General features: G+C 44.3%; 1 protein-coding gene across 1 annotated transcript in view; it reads left to right on the top strand.

Moving 5' to 3' along the window:
- slc39a14 (solute carrier family 39 member 14) overlaps positions 1–17,751 on the top strand; it is a 54,957-nt gene that overhangs the window by 15,198 nt on the left and 22,008 nt on the right. The window contains exons 2-5 of the mRNA XM_039013789.1: positions 6,801–7,272; positions 7,892–8,207; positions 10,828–11,005; positions 16,413–16,582. Of these exons, the coding sequence (XP_038869717.1) occupies positions 7,920–8,207; positions 10,828–11,005; positions 16,413–16,582 (636 nt within the window). The 5' untranslated portion in view covers positions 6,801–7,272; positions 7,892–7,919. The remainder of the gene's footprint in view (positions 1–6,800; positions 7,273–7,891; positions 8,208–10,827; positions 11,006–16,412; positions 16,583–17,751) is intronic.

The following is a 17,751-nucleotide window of genomic DNA, read 5'->3' as shown; positions in this document are numbered from 1 at the left end:
CATCCATGTAGCCTATTGGTTCCCCTGTCTCTTCTGTCTCCATCCATGTAGCCTATTGGTTCCCCTGTCTCTTCTGTCTCCATCCATGTAGCCTATTGGTTCCCCCGTCTCTTCTGTCTCCATCCATGTAGCCTATTGGTTCCCCCGTCTCTTCTGTCTCCATCCATGTAGCCTATTGGTTCCCCCGTCTCTTCTGTCTCCATCCATGTAGCCTATTGGTTCCCCGTCTCTTCTGTCTCCATCCATGTAGCCTATTGGTTCCCCCGTCTCTTCTGTCTCCATCCATGTAGCCTATTGGTTCCCCCGTCTCTTCTGTCTCCATCCATGTAGCCTATTGGTTCCCCCGTCTCTTCTGTCTCCATCCATGTAGCCTATTGGTTCCCCCGTCTCTTCTGTCTCCATCCATGTAGTCTATTGGTTCCCCCGTCTCTTCTGTCTCCATCCATGTAGTCTATTGGTTCCCTGTCTCTTCTGTCTCCATCCATGTAGCCTATTGGTTCCCTGTCTCTTCTGTCTCCATCCATGTAGCCTATTGGTTCCCCGTCTCTTCTGTCTCCATCCATGTAGCCTATTGGTTCCCCCGTCTCTTCTGTCTCCATCCATGTAGCCTATTGGTTCCCCCGTCTCTTCTGTCTCCATCCATGTAGCCTATTGGTTCCCCCGTCTCTTCTGTCTCCATCCATGTAGCCTATTGGTTCCCCCGTCTCTTCTGTCTCCATCCATGTAGCCTATTGGTTCCCCCGTCTCTTCTGTCTCCATCCATGTAGCCTATTGGTTCCCCCGTCTCTTCTGTCTCCATCCATGTAGCCTATTGGTTCCCCCGTCTCTTCTGTCTCCATCCATGTAGCCTATTGGTTCCCCCGTCTCTTCTGTCTCCATCCATGTAGCCTATTGGTTCCCCCGTCTCTTCTGTCTCCATCCATGTAGCCTATTGGTTCCCCCGTCTCTTCTGTCTCCATCCATGTAGCCTATTGGTTCCCCGTCTCTTCTGTCTCCATCCATGTAGCCTATTGGTTCCCCCGTCTCTTCTGTCTCCATCCATGTAGCCTATTGGTTCCCCCGTCTCTTCTGTCTCCATCCATGTAGCCTATTGGTTCCCCCGTCTCTTCTGTCTCCATCCATGTAGCCTATTGGTTCCCCCGTCTCTTCTGTCTCCATCCATGTAGCCCTTCTGTCTCCATCCATGTAGCCTATTGGTTCCCCCGTCTCTTCTGTCTCCATCCATGTAGCCTATTGGTTCCCCCGTCTCTTCTGTCTCCATCCATGTAGCCTATTGGTTCCCCGTCTCTTCTGTCTCCATCCATGTAGCCTATTGGTTCCCCCGTCTCTTCTGTCTCCATCCATGTAGCCTATTGGTTCCCCCGTCTCTTCTGTCTCCATCCATGTAGCCTATTGGTTCCCCCGTCTCTTCTGTCTCCATCCATGTAGCCTATTGGTTCCCCCGTCTCTTCTGTCTCCATCCATGTAGCCTATTGGTTCCCCCGTCTCTTCTCTCCATCCATGTCAAGTACTGTATGTTCCTGTAATAACCTAAATATGTGTGATCTTTTACGTCATAGTCCCCAAACCCTAGTTTTGTTATGCAGCAGTGTAGCCGACACACAGGTCAGAGACCAGGGTCCTGGCAGGGAGTCAGGTTGGCTGGTATTGACTAGAGAAGACTGACTGATCCTACCACCTTATCTATATGTGGTCTAAATATAACTTCTGGAGACATGCCTGGACATTATAAACCTCTTCACTACTATTACTTTACCTTGTCATCCTGAGAACTCTGAGTCAGCCCTGCACAGTATTATGGGTATTTTTATCCATTCAGGACCACAGTATTTTAAAGGTCCAGTGCAACTGTTTTTTTTATCTCTATCAAATCATTTCTGGGTAACAATTGAAGTACCTTACTGTGATTTTTGTTTTCAATTAAATGGTCAAAAAGGAAGAGAAATATCTTCTTAGCAGAGAGGAATTTCTCAAGCAAGAATTTTGCTAGGACTGTCTGAGTGATCTGACTTGGGAAGGGGGAAACTGAAAACGACCTGTTATTGGCAGAGAAGTTTTCTTCTTGGTCAAACTAATTTACCGCCTGGTGATGTCAGGCCAAAACTTAATCTCACCAAAACAGGCTGATATTTCAGGCGATTTTACACTAAAAAGGCTTTTTTTTTTGTTGACAATTTCACAGTATATGTCCAATCTCATAGTTTAGAAATATACACCGAGTGTACAAAACATTAGGAACACTCTTTTTATGACAGACTGACCAGACTAATTATTTGTTTACGTATCTATTTTTTAAAACTCATTTTTCTTAACTGCATTGTTGGTTAAGGCCGAGGCGTTCCGCTAGCGGAACTCCTCCCACATTCCACTGAAAAGGCAGAGCGCAAAATTCAAAATATATTTTTTAGAAATATTTAACTTTCACACATTAACAAGTCCAATACAGCAAATGAAAGATACACATCTTGTGAATCCAGTCAACATGTCCGATTTTTTAAATGTTTTACAGCGAAAACAGCACGTATATTTATGTTAGCTCACCACCAAATACAAAGAAGGACAGACATTTTTCACAGCACAGGTAGCATGCACAAAGCCAACCTAACTAACCAAGAACCAACCAAACTAACCAAGAAACAACTTCATCAGATGACAGTCTTATAACATGTTACACAATAAATCTATGTTTTGTTCGAAAAATGTGCATATTTGAGGTATAAATCAGTTTTACATTGCAGCTACCATCACAGCTACCGTCAAAAATAGCACTGAAGCAGCCAGAGTAAATATAGAGACCAACGTGGAATACCTAAATACTCATCATAAAACATTTCTGAAAAATGCATCGTGTACAGAAATGAAAGACAAGCATCTTGTGAATCCAGCCAATATTTCAGATTTTTTAATTTTTTTACAGCGAAAACACAATATAGCATTATATTAGCTTACTACAATAGCCTACACACAACCACATTCATTCATCAAGGCACGTTAGCGATAGCAATAGGCACGTTAGCGTTAGCGAATAAACCAGCAAAAGATATCAATTTTCACTAACCTTCATAAACCTTCCTCAGATGACAGTCCTATAACATCAGGTTATACATACACTTATGTTTTGTTCGAAAATGTGCATATTTAGAGCTGAAATCAGTTTTTATCCATTATGCTAATGTAGCTTCTTTTTCCCAGAATGTGCGGATATTTCTATTAGACTCTCACCTATTCTGACCAAATAGCTATTCATAAACATTACAAAAAAATACATGTTGTATAGGAAATGATAGTAACACTAGTTCTTAATGCAATCGCAGTGTTAGAATTCTAAAAATATCTTCATTACGACATAAGGCTTATGTTATAGCAAGAGAGTGGCCAAAACCGGGGCGCAAAACTACTAGTATACAGTTCGACAGATATATGAAATAGCATCACAAAATGGGTCCTACTTTTGCTGATCTTCCATCAGAATGTTGGACAAGGGGTCCTTTGTCCAGAACAGTCGTTGTTTGGATTTAGAACATCGTTTTTCCCTCTTGATTTAGCCAGCACACTGGACAAGTGGCGCGAAGCTCCCCATCGTCAACAAACACCCCATCGTCAGCAACACGCCTAACGTCCCGAAAAAATTTCAATAATCTATTCAAACTATATTGAAAAAAACATACTTTACGATGATATTGTGACATGTATCAAATAAAATCAAAGCCGGAGAAAGTATTCGCCTATAACGACAGCTTTTCAAAAGGCAATTCCAGGTCCATCTGCGCGCTCTCCAGAAGAAAAAAAAATGGATGACTCGTCGTGCCAAGATGATTTATTCCACCTCAGACCAAGATAAACACTTCCTTTCTTCTCTCACGTCCTCTTGACATCTAGGGGAAGGTGTATGACGTGCATGTATACTCATACGTGTCATGCCCATTTATAGGCAGGCCCTTGAACAGAGCATAATTTTCAGACTTTCCACTTCCTGGTCAGAAAGTGTGCTGCCAAATGAGTTCTGTTTTACTCACAGACAAAATTCAAACGGTTTTAGAAACTAGAGAGTGTTTTCTATCCAATAGTAATAATAATATGCATATTGTACGAGCAAGAATAGAGTACGAGGCCGTTTAAATTGGACACGTTTTTCGCCCAAAGTGTAAATAGCGCCCTCTATCCTCATCAGGTTTAAGGGCTTGTAAGCATTCGGCGCATGTGACAAATATCATTTTATTTGAAATGAATGTGAGGAGACCAGTTTAAAGAAGGATTTTTAAGCCTTGCGGCAATTGAGACGTGTTGTGTCTGTGTGCCATTCAGAGGGAGCCTTTCAACAGGGTATGGCGGTAGGTGCCAGGCACACCGGTTTTAGTGCATCAAGAACAGCCACACTGCTGGGTTTTTCACCCTCAACAGTTTCCTGTGTGTGTCAAGAATGGTCCACCACCCAAAGGACATCCAGCAAACTTGACACAACTGTGGGAAGCATTGGAGACACCATGGGCCAGCATCCCTGTAGAACATTTTCGACACCTTGTAGAGTCCATGCGCCAACCAATTGAGGCTGTAGCCTACAAAACGGACCGGCGGGAATGCACGGCCTCCCATTCACTATTCGAGTACATACAGATGACGTATTTTTTCCCCCCTGCCCCTCTTCCCGCCCCTTTGATAATGGGCCATTCTAAATCAACACTCATTTTACATATTAGTAAAGACAAGATTACGTTGAGAATAGTCTGATGGGTGAAAATGTGATCAGTTGATGAGAGAACAGCTGTGCAGCCTGAGGCGAGGATCAGAGAGCAAGCTTTTTTCACAACCTTTTGAAATCATCAATATCCTGTAGTCGCATCATGCAGCCCATATATGTGTAGATTTCTAACACATTCTAAGGTTTGTATCGTTCACAACTAAAGTTGCCAAATAACTCTAAAAATAGCATATAGGACCTGTTTCAAATGATCACTTTTACAACATACAACATACAGTAGCCACTTCATATGTGCTCTCACTCCGGAATGGGAAAAATGTCCTTTCTATTTCATTCAACTGAGTTCAGTTATATTCTTCTTACTGTAAAATCCTATAATATAAAATAATGGCACAGGATTTATAAGCATATCTTGTCAGCTAAATGAACAAGCCTACAGCCAAGGTCACAGAGCATAGCCAGATAACATGCAGTAGGCAAACTCATAATCGGTTCTTCTAAAAAGCCTTTTCTTCATATCATAGTGTTTCTTTAGACCTGACTAAAATATATCATGGATTCATTTTTTAAAAATGTATTCGTTCCAAAGGCATCAGAGGCTTGTATACAGCTGGAGACCTGGATATGCTAAATGGGTTTATGTTAATAAACAGTCAAATACAGTGAGACCAGCAGTCTTTTACGTGACAATAACCGGCTGACAAAATGTCATGACAGAAACAGCTCTAGGTGCAACTCAATAGTGGGAAGGTGTTCCTAATGTTTTGTCCACTCAGTGTATATAAAACCCAGGAGAATCACATTTTCGACTGCACTGGGCCTTTTTTTAATGTTTATACTCAGCAGTTCCTGCTTAATCTCTTGGATGTGTTTAAACTTCTACATCTCGTTCTAACCTGATGATTTAGTAGTCTGGGTTGTGTTCCATATGGTTAGCACTCCCACCCAGCTCCACACCTCGCTAGACAGAGTCTGGAGGTTTTGCCATGAAACTTTGAGCACCAGTTGCTTGATTTTACTCTGGCGGACTTCACTCCATGGTGAAGGAAGGTGAAGTTCATTATAGACAACAGAGTGGAGAGGACATCAACTGACACATTTGCTGTGAGTTGTCATTGACAAACAAAGAAAGACATGCAACTACAGAGGACAGACGTAGCTACAAGGTGGGCGTTTCATGATTTTCATTTTTGAAGTATTGACCTTGAGCAAATCGATGTAGTCGGAGCTAGAGTCCACAAAGCCTGGTCTCTGCTGGCTCTTTATCTCCCTCTGCCCCTCCGTGGCTCTTTATCTCCCTCTGCCCCTCCGTGGCTCTTTACCTCTCTCTGCCCCTCCGTGGCTCTTTATCTCCCTCTGCCCCTCCGTGGCTCTTTATCTCCCTCTGCCCCTCCGTGGCTCTTTACCTCTCTCTGCCCCTCCGTGCCACTTTACCTCTCTCTGCCCTCCGTGGCTCTTTACCTCTCTCTGCCCCTCCGTGGCTCTTTACCTCTCTCTGCCCCTCCGTGGCTCTTTACCTCTCTCTGCCCCTCTGTGGCTCTTTACCTCTCTCTGCCCCTCCGTGGCTCTTTACCTCCCTCTGCCCCTCCGTGGCTCTTTACCTCTCTCTGCCCCTCCGTGGCTCTTTACCTCCCTCTGCCCTTTCCAATTCTGTGTGTCATACAAGGACAGGTCACACTGAGCCTCTTCCCAGCAGACACACAGAGAAACAAACCGAGAGAAAGGGAGAGAGGGCAAGAGAGAGACTGTACACGCCAAGTCCTGCTATGGGACAGTATACTGTTGACCCCTGAACCAGACTGGCTTTCAAAAACTATCTGTATATCCCAGGCCACATACACATTCTAAACTGTTTTTTATCTTCGAACTAAACCGGAATCGACAAGGAATGTCAGTGGAAGTGACTGGAGTTCTTAGACTGTTGTGGGTTTGTGGCATCTGCTTGGTTTCCCAATGTCTGAACTGACTGCTACAGTCTAGTGTGAGGCAAGTGGGTATACAAGTTGTGTTTCCATGGTGGCTGGCTGCTACACTGAGGTTTTGTTTGTACTTTTCCGTTTTAGCTCTAAGTTTTAAACTCATATTTTTTTCTCTCCCACAGTTGACTGCCCTGCTCTTTCTCTCTCTTCACTCTACTACCCAAGTCCGACGGAAGACCTAAGAGCTCTACTCTGTACCGAGGGCTCTACTCTGTACCGAGGGCTCTACTCTGCACCGAGGGCTCTACTCTGCACCGAGGGCTCTACTCTGCACCGAGGGCTCTACTCTGCACCGAGGGCTCTACTCTGCACCGAGGGCTCTACTCTGTACCGAGGGCTCTACTCTGCACCGAGGGCTCTACTCTGCACCGAGGGCTCTACTCTGTACCGAGGGCTCTACTCTGCACCGAGGGCTCTACTCTGCACCGAGGGCTCTACTCTGCACCGAGGGCTCTACTCTGCACCGAGGGCTCTACTCTGCACCGAGGGCTCTACTCTGCACCGAGGGCTCTACTCTGCACCGAGGGCTCTACTCTGTACCGAGGGCTCTACATAAAAGCTCTAAGCCCCGTCACACTACTCCGGTTGGAAGAGGTAAGTCTTTCATACTGCAAGGCAATGAATAGAAACCTTGTTCTGAACCGTTTACTTTGCGTTTATTTAGCCTCCCTCCCTCATCTCACTTAGTCAACTGCAATGATGTAATATGGATTATTGATGTCTGGACTGTTGACTGAATTGGTCCTCTGTGTGTGTGTGTGTTAGACTCTGGACTGTTGACTGAATTTGTCCTCTGATGCATAACTGTGTGTCATTGTAGCTACCCCATTTTCCTGTCATGGAATGGCTACTGTTATTATGTGAGATCAGGGTGTAATTGTGTTTGGGCTCGGGTTGCTGGGGATCGGGTTTTCCCTGCTCTCTCCTCTGTTCATTGTACCAGGTGTAAGACAATGAAACTTGGTGTGTGTGGCTGGCTGGCTGGCTGGCTGCACAAAAAGGTTTGAGAACCAGTCACTGTGTTGGCCTACTGACCCCCTCTGTGACCTTTATGACCTCTCCTCTCCCCAGCCAGAATCCACTGTTGGCCTACTAACTAAGTCACCTTGGCTCTCCCATCTCCTCAGCCAGACCTACCAATCCACCTCAGTGACCTCTCCTCAGCCAGCCAGAACTACTAACTAACCCATTTTGCTCTCTTTCTGTTCCCCAGCCGTAACCCAGCCAGTGGAGGGGTCATCATGACTCAGAGTCCCGTCCATGGCTGCTCGGTCTGTGTGGCCCAGCTGACAGTCTTCCTCTCCCTTGCCCTGCTGTTGTGTCCCCTGGGGAGAGCACTCGGCGAAGACCAGGCTTCTCCGGCCCAGGTGCTGCAGGGCCTGTTGGAGCGATATGGGGACAATGCCACCATCTCTGTCCCCCAGCTCCGCTCTTTGCTGGCACGACTCGGTGCACCTGGCCTGGGAGACAACGGCACCGCTGCAGAGGCGACAGCTCCACCGGCGCCGCCCAGAGTCAACCTGTCCAAAGTAAATCGATTTATATTGACTGATACTAAGCATTAGGAGCCGCTCTCTCCCTGCATTTCCTTCCTTTCAGACCCCCTCCCTGAGATCTGTCCCACACAAACTTTAATCTTTGTGTTTTCAAAACATTTGTAACGAATCATATTGATTTATTGCTGTTCATGTCAAAACAAAGGTAGTGACATCCCTATATCCAGTCTGTCTCCGGGGTTGTGGAGAGGGGGGGTTGAATGGGGCACCTCCCCCCCCCTTGTTTTTTGGAGGTTCTGGTCCCCCCGGATAATTTTTTACGTAGAAGGACTGAGCATCTCAGTTTTGGTGACTTTCTAAGTGGACATTCTACTCCAAAATGAATGAAAATAAATTATGCTGACACCATCTCAAATATAATTTCCAACTCCAGAAATGAGCCCAATAACATGTTGGTACAATTATTTTTAATTATTTTTAACATATTGGACCATGCATTTAGCCAATGTATGCATGGTCTATATTTTCAGGTATGCTACTAGCAATAATCATTATCAACCCAACTGATGCAGCATATTGGCTATAAATAAATATGCTATAAATAAAATGATTACCCTATTGGGCTAATCATTAGCCAGATTCCAAAATGTGATCTTGTAACTAGTTACATTTTCTTCATATTACAGTGCTTCTTTAGACCTGACTAAAATAAATCATGTATTTATTGTGATGGTGTATATTAAATTGATTTATTATACTTTTTTAAATGTAGATGTTCCAAAGGCGTGCATCAGCGGCTTGTAATACAGTGTAAATGACTACAACGGAAACACTGAGATGGGACGCTTTGCATTCTAACTAGGCTTAATGCCATGTCGGACGCTTTGCATTCTTACTAGGCTTAATACCATGTCGGACGCTTTGCATTATTACTAGGCTTAATACCATGTAGGACGCTTTGCATTCTAACTAGGCTTAATGCCATGTAGGACGCTTTGCATTATTACTAGGCTTAATGCCATGTCGGACGCTTTGCATTATTACTAGGCTTAATGCCATGTCGGACGCTTTGCATTATTACTAGGCTTAATGCCATGTCGGACGCTTTGCATTATTACTAGGCTTAATGCCATGTAGGACGCTTTGCATTCTTACTAGGCTTAATACCATGTAGGACGCTTTGCATTCTTACTAGGCTTAATACCATGTAGGACGCTTTGCATTCTTACTAGGCTTAATACCATGTCGGACGCTTTGCATTATTACTAGGCGTAATACCATGTAGGACGCTTTGCATTATTACTAGGCTTAATGCCATGTCGGACGCTTTGCATTATTACTAGGCGTAATACCATGTAGGACGCTTTGCATTATTACTAGGCTTAATGCCATGTAGGACGCTTTGCATTATTACTAGGCGTAATACCATGTAGGACGCTTTGCATTATTACTAGGCGTAATACCATGTAGGACGCTTTGCATTATTACTAGGCGTAATACCATGTAGGACGCTTTGCATTATTACTAGGCGTAATACCATGTAGGACGCTTTGCATTATTACTAGGCGTAATACCATGTAGGACGCTTTGCATTATTACTAGGCTTAATACCATGTAGGACGCTTTGCATTATTACTAGGCGTAATACCATGTAGGACGCTTTGCATTATTACTAGGCGTAATACCATGTAGGACGCTTTGCATTATTACTAGGCTTAATACCATGTAGGACGCTTTGCATTATTACTAGGCTTAATGCCATGTAGGACGCTTTGCATTCTTACTAGGCTTAATGCCATGTAGGACGCTTTGTATTATTACTAGGCTTAATGCCATGTAGGACGCTTTGCATTATTACTAGGCTTAATGCCATGTAGGACGCTTTGCATTATTACTAGGCGTAATGCCATGTAGGACGCTTTGCATTATTACTAGGCTTAATGCCATGTAGGACGCTTTGCATTATTACTAGGCGTAATACCATGTAGGACGCTTTGCATTATTACTAGGCGTAATACCATGTAGGACGCTTTGCATTATTACTAGGCTTAATACCATGTAGGACGCTTTGCATTATTACTAGGCTTAATGCCATGTAGGACGCTTTGCATTATTACTAGGCTTAATGCCATGTAGGACGCTTTGCATTATTACTAGGCGTAATACCATGTAGGACGCTTTGCATTATTACTAGGCGTAATACCATGTAGGACGCTTTGCATTATTACTAGGCTTAATACCATGTAGGACGCTTTGCATTATTACTAGGCTTAATGCCATGTAGGACGCTTTGCATTATTACTAGGCGTAATGCCACGTAGGCTTGACTCACTAGGCGCTACCGTGTTGATTTGAGAGCAGAGGGACAAGTTAACACAGAGTTGTCCTCTCTTCATGTTAGAGGTGTGTTTCATGGCCATGTGTCCCTGAGCTAAGGGAATGACTGTTCACTTTTTTTGTCCAGAGTTTGTGTGCTTAGGCATGGAACCTTCCAGTTCCATCATATCTATATGGATAAGTTAATCTCACTTTAGTTTTCCATGAAGGGAAAACAGCATGTCCTTTATCAGATAGGAAGTGATTGGGGTTTCTTTTTGTGGTCAGTGTGTGTGTGTGTGTGTGTGTGTGACGGCTTGCCTGTTTCCCTCCACAGTGCTTACCTGGAGACACGCTGGCAGTTTACAGTATGAACGAGCAGTCTCGTCTGGATGGGCGTGGCCTACAGGAGCTCTGCCCCACCATGCTTCAGCAATTGGACTCGGGCGCCTGTGGGGTGGAGAAAAAGGAGGAGCTTATCATAGACCCGCCTTCCAAACCCACTGCTGCTGAAGGTGAGCCTGTCAACTCCTATTGTCTTTCGTAATACATTTGCAGTGTTTTCCCTACGGTAAAAAGGGGGGCGGGCGTGGTAGTGGACGTAGCCAATGGTTGAGACCGTCCTGTAAAAAAAAAAATATATATATATATATAAAAATAAACATTTATAAAGCTAGTTTCCTGCCATTACACCTATTTTGCCATGGTTTATGCCGTGTTGTGATGCTGTCTGACTCAAGCATATCAAAATCAATGGGGGACCCATGTAATGACATTTTGGGAATTTTAGATTCTCCCCGACTAGTTTTTATTTAGGTAAAGATGATCTCATAAAGAATGTATACGTCCATTTATCTTTTCTACATACTTTATATTTGTGTTTTCTACATATTATTTGTTGTTGTTTGATGTACCGGTACTGCAGTTCCAGTATACTGCTGACTGTTCACGTTCTGTTTATCAAGGCAGTTAAGTCACCAGACACAACCAGGGCAACCATTTTCCACTGGACTGTCTTATGTTAAACTTTCTCCAAGAAGTTTTCATTAGAACAATTACAATTCCCTCTTCTCTAGAAATCTGTTGTGGGTTAGATTTGGTCTGCAGTATGAAGTTCAGAGGAAGGTTCACAAATTAAAAGGCAGTTGGTTATGTTTCTCCTCTAGCTTTCAACGTCTTGTACTTCCTGGTCCACTTTAGCACAGAACAGCCATTATTAGAAGGCCACTGTCAGCAGATACTAGGTACAGAATCCTCTTAGCAGGTACAGATGATACGTAAAGGCACCTCCATCTTGGATCGATCTGGCTCACACTGCCCACAGCTTCTCAGCCTGCTGACATCAGAGGTTGGCAGGCCATGTAACTGGATATCCTTGTTATTACTCTGGAAGCCATTTTAGTATCTGGTTCTAATCTAGGGGATTGTGTTGTGGATGTATGTAGGCTGCAGCCTAGGCTTTCGTACAGGCGCTTTTAGGGTATAGTTTAGTTTTATTACGTATAAATGGGCAGTATTTAACATGCAAACAAGAACAGTAGCTACTAGCTAGTTCTCATCAGAGCCCAGTCTAAGTTGACCCTGGTGTAGCTGGTGGGTATAAAAAGACTGTTAATGACAGGCTTTGAGAATGTAGTAAACTAGTGTGATCGTCCCACTGGGGCGCTCCACCTAGAATTACAGTACATAGAAAGGACATTCTAACTCGCTGTAGAAAGTCATGAGGATGTTAGAACTGTGTCAGGTACTACCTATTCTGTTTCTGTGGTCTAACAGCACTTGTGGTGTGTTTAGAAACCAAACTCAAGGATGTTGATATGCCTTGCCCTCTCATCTCGATACCAGCTAACAGTTCTAGTTGCAATTTGCAAAGATTCTAACACATGAACTGACAATGCTGGAAAAGAGCTCTTCATTGTGATTGTGTCAGGGATTTATCTGGATGTTGTTCAAGAAAAACCTCTCACTCTTTATGCTATTTGTCCCTTTCTGTGTCCTAATTTCTCTCAAGAGAGGCATTGATACAGGATGTGTTTTGGCCAGAGATACATTTTCACTCATCTTCCACTAATGTCTAGAGCACTCTCCCCAGTGCCGTCCTGGGTTCAAATAGTATTTGAAATCTATTGTGTTTGCTTAAGCCAAACCTGGAGTGGTAGATGGCATGGTTTACACTTTTGAAACGATTCCATTGGCCCTATTGCGCCAGGCAAACTCAATCACAGCTAAAGTATATTTTAAAGATTTCGAATACTATTTGGACCCAGGTCTGGGAAAGGGTATTTGGCCAGCTGTGACTCAGGCTGAGGTGCTACTAGCTGCTGCAGTGGGGGCAGAGGGACGTCGGTTCAATATGTCCTATTGCCCTCCTTTTAAAAGTCTCTGTTCACAGAAATGACCGTCTCTGTTTGTGCTTGTCTCATTTTGTTTAGGATTTCAAGCACCGTATTTGAAGATGACTGCTTCCTATTGAGACAATGTGTGTTCATTATGCAGAGGGAAGGAGGGTTTGGTCCGTCCTTCAAATGTTTCCCTCTTCTTTGCAGGTTACACTATAATTTTCCTAGTTAAATAAAGGTTACGTTAACAAAATGCTAGGGAGGACGGGCTGATGTTGCTTTGTGGTTATGTGGTTGTTTGACCTACTTTGAGTGCACTAATTGTAAGTCACTTGTACGTCGCTGTCGATAACCGCATGTAAAATGTCATGTTCTAACCACACGAGTCAGGATGTAACTGTCAGCGACGCGTCTTTCAGACAAGGATGTGGGATGGATCAATTATTTTCAAGTGTTTACACCGTAGTAGTCTAGTCCTGTTTGAATAACACAGGAATGAGTTGCCTCTGCCCATAAAAACTACATCCTCTCTGCCCTGCTTTAAAAATAAAGTTAAAGAACTGTGTGTCTTTTTTAATCCATTTGAACGTACCTTATGATGTCACTGCAATGATGAGAGAGATGTTCTTCTTTGTTTTATTATCTCTCTGTCATACTGTGTTCAACCGTGTTGGATCTTGTTCTTCTTTGTTTTAATGTTTTATTATCTCTCTGTCATACTGTGTTCAACCGTGTTGGATCTTGTTCTTCTTTGTTTTAATGTTTTATTATCTCTCTGTCATACTGTGTTCAACCGTGTTGGATCTTGCCTAGTCATCTTGTTTTAAGAGGACCACAATGGAAATAAGTCCCATACCTTGTTATCCTCAATGATTTAACCCATGTGCATATATGGCTTTTTCAAGTTTTATGTGTGCTTGTTTTTTAAAATGTCGAATTAATCAACTAAATTCTTCTTACAGACCTTGTCACTTCTGCAATCCACACCACAACCAAAGTTAACCAATCTTCCTCTCCCACAGGATACAGGTGTTTTTTGTGTGCTGAAAGGAAACTTGGAACTCTTAACTCTTCATTTACATTACAGGAGTTTTATGCTCTACATGTCGACTGCACCTTTCCACAATGTCACTTCTCCCCTCCCTTTCCACTGATCCCCTTTCCCTTCCATACCGCCCTGTGATACCTCTCCCTCAGACATCACACACATCATCTGTGATCATTACTGCTCCTGTAGTCACAGTCCTCTGTGATCATTACTGCTCCTGTAGTCACAGTCCTCTGTGATCATTACTGCTCCTGTAGTCACAGTCCTCTGTGATCATTACTGCTCCTGTAATCACAGTCCTCTGTGATCATTACTGCTCCTGTAGTCACAGTCCTCTGTGATCATTACTGCTCCTGTAATCACAGTCCTCTGTGATCATTACTGCTCCTGTAGTCACAGTCCTCTGTGATCATTGTCACAGCACACAGAGTAATTCTCATATTAAACAAACGGCATGTGTGCTTCAGTGTTCACTTCAAACCTTCTCTTTGGTGTGTCGTGTGCCTCCTCTTCTCCCTCCTTGTCCAATCAGTGTGGGGTTTCTCTATTCTGAGTGTGACCCTGGTCAGTGCCTTCTCTCTCACCGGTGTGTTCCTGGTTCCCCTCATGAGGACGAGGCACATGCGCCGGGCGCTCGTCTTTTTCATCGCCCTCTCCATCGGAACGCTGTACTCCACCGCTGTGTTCCAGCTCTTGCCAGAGGTGCGGTATCCATCAATCCCCTGTTGGGAAAAAGTCACCCCCCCCAAAAACATATTTCTCCCCCATCCCCTCCCTCAATGCCCCACTGACCACAGCACTCTCTCTGTTCTTCACTTCCTCCTGGGCATTTCCTTCTCTCTCTTCCTGGGAGTGTAATTAGCAACTTGGGAATTGTCGTGTTCAACCAACCAGTGGTCATCAAAGAGCTACTGTGATTCTACAGTTGCTTCAGTGATTTTCTCTGCCACTGGAATTCTGGACTGGTTGTTCTCTCTCTCTTATCTGTGTGTGTGTGTGTCTACACGGGCTGGTCTGGCTACTCTGCACTGTTCGCTGGCTGTGGAATATATATGCCATCTGTGAGACTGGTTCTCCTTTGAGAGAGGCTGGCTGGCTGACTTGCTGGTTGGCTGGCTGCACAGTGCACTGTACCTCTCTAAGCTCACCTCAGGGAAACCAGGCCAAGTGGAAATTTACTGCTCCCAGTGTTCCACAACTTTACCCCCTTTCTCAAAATACGATTGGTGAATTTGGTGTTTAAAATAAAATGACGCTCTCAGGCAGTGGGACTGTTTAGTGTGTCTGCAGTGAGCCAGCGGCAGCAGGAGCTCAGACCATGCCCTGGGGAAGCTGGCAGCTAGCTAGTAGAGTGGTGCAGAGCATACACACACCTGGCCTGAAAGACAATGGTGTGTGTGTGTGTTCTTAGCTACCCTTTCTCTATCTTTCTCTGGTTTTATCTGATCGGTCTTGCATTGCGTACTCCCTAATACCCACCTGTATTGTGTGACCGCTCCAGTTTAAAGCACCAGTGGTTCCAGGCTGCATCATAAAGGCCTGAGGATTCTGCTTCCTCTGATCTACGATGACATAATTACTCCCTCATCTCTTAATCACAGGCTGTTTGGGGTTGGAACACTGGTCTGATGGGAAACAAATCATGGTGTCTCCATCATACAGTGATCAGACACACACAGGTCTGTGAATGGACATTGATTGTGAATAGACAGTCAGTGTCCATTGATTGGGCATTTCCTGTTCTCTGGGAACAGAACTGTTGAGGGTGATGTGATTATGTTCTTCAGGGTTGACATTTAACTGGTGTTCTCGGGTTAATCCTTCTACTGCGAAAAATAATATCTTTAATGATTTCATGATGTTAATTTAACTAATTTTCCCCTTTCTTTCCTTTTTTCCACTCCTCTTTGGTCCCCCTTCTCTCTCTCTCTCTCTCTCTCTCTCTCTCTCTCTCTCTCTCTCTCTTTCCGTCCCTCCCTCTCTCCTCTCTCTCTCTCTCTCTCTCTCTCTCTCTCTCTCTCTCTCTCTCTCTCTCTCTCTCTTTTTCCGTCCCTCTCTCTCTCTCTCTCTCTCTCTCTCTCTCTCTCTCTCTCTCTCTCTCTCTCTCTTTCCGTCCCTTCTCTCTCTCTCTCTCTCTCTCTCTCTCTCTCTCTCTCTCTCTCTTTCCCTCCCTTCTCTCTCTCTCTCTCTCTCTCTCTCTCTCTCTCTCTCTCTCTCTCTCTTTCCGTCCCTTCTCTCTCTCTCTCTCTCTCTCTCTCTCTCTCTCTCTCTCTCTCTCTCTCTCTCTCTCTCTCTTTCCGTCCCTCCCTCTCTCTCTCTCTCTCTCTCTCTCTCTCTCTCTCTCTCTCTCTCTCTCTCTCTCTCTCTTTCCGTCCCTTCTCTCTCTCTCTCTCTCTCTCTCTCTCTCTCTCTCTCTCTCTCTCTCTCTCTCTCTCTCTCTCTCTCTCTCTCTCTCTTTCCGTCCCTCCCTCTCTCCTCTCTCTCTCTCTCCCTCCTCTATCTTTCCCTCCCTCTCTCCCCTCTGGTCGTGGTCAGTTTGGGGTTATGGCTTCCTGTGTGTGACCTTCATTTCTCTGTGTTCGCTGGTTGGGGCCAGTGTGGTCCCCTTCATGAGGAAAACCTTTTACAAGCGTCTGCTGCTCTACTTCATAGCCCTGGCCATTGGCACCCTCTACTCCAACGCCCTGTTTCAGCTCATCCCAGAGGTAGTGTGAAGGGCACGCTATTCCCTACGTAGTGCACTCCCTTATTTATTGAACAACTTCAGAAACCTATTCCCTATGTAGTGAAATACTTTAGGCACCCTGTTCCCTATGTAGTGCACTACTTTAGCACCCTTTCCCTTATTTATTGAACAACTTCAGAAACCTATTCCCTATGTAGTGCACTACTTCTGGCACCCTATTTCCTTTTATAGTGCACTACATTTGGCTGAGGCTATGGCCAAAAGTAGTGCACTATATAGGAAATAGGATGTGCTCCACTACCTCAGATGTTTCCCCCCCCTTCAAGCAGCCCTCAGCCCAAATGAAACCAGACTAACTACGGTCATGCCCGGCCCATAGATTAATTAGGAGAACCACCCACTTAATTAACAGTATCACTTTATTGTCCCCTATGTGATTCTGAAAAGCAGACCCGTTGAGCTGCTGCTGGGCCTTCCTGGAAAGGGGAAGCACTGGGGAAAATAGTTTCTCTAGCTTTAGTCTGTTCTGAGATGGACTAGAAATTCACCTCATCCACCTGGGTCCATTTTGCAACAGAAAACCCATCACATGATCCCAAACCAACATGGCAGAGAAGAGTTGGCTGAAAAGTACTACCATATTTGGAAACCAGGCCACAGTAGATGACCTTAGCAGACAAACAGCCCAAGGTGTTAGCTAATGTGCTGATTACAGTGAAATATAGACACAATGTCTGCCTTTTTAAATGCTTGAAGCAGTATTTTGCCATTTGATAGCGCTCTAAACAGTATTTTTATTGGTGATGTTTATAACAGTAGGCTATCTCTTAGCATGGTACTGTGTCCTTGAGGAGAGAAACTGGCTAGCGTTTGTAATATCCTGTCCTTCCAGCCAGCCAGCCAGGGGCTGTTATGTCCTTCCCCCATAGTCTCAATAAGATATCAGGGAGAATTTACTTAACACTTGACTTCCTGAGATTAGTTGTCACCTAGTATTGTTCACATACCATTTTATAAAAGAACACTGACCGTGTGAAGTTAGAGATTGGTATTACCAATCTTTTAAATGTATGTACTGAAAATCATTCCCAATAACACATATAAACACATAAAGTAGGTCAGAGACCTGGATGTAGAGTGAGAAAATGGCCATAACTGACATGTTCCGCTTCAATTGTGCTGAGTCAT

The sequence above is a fragment of the Salvelinus namaycush genome, chromosome 18 (assembly GCF_016432855.1).
Source record: "Salvelinus namaycush isolate Seneca chromosome 18, SaNama_1.0, whole genome shotgun sequence".
Classification (NCBI taxonomy): Eukaryota; Metazoa; Chordata; class Actinopteri; order Salmoniformes; family Salmonidae; genus Salvelinus; species Salvelinus namaycush.
This window is presented reverse-complemented; position numbering and strand designations above follow the sequence as displayed.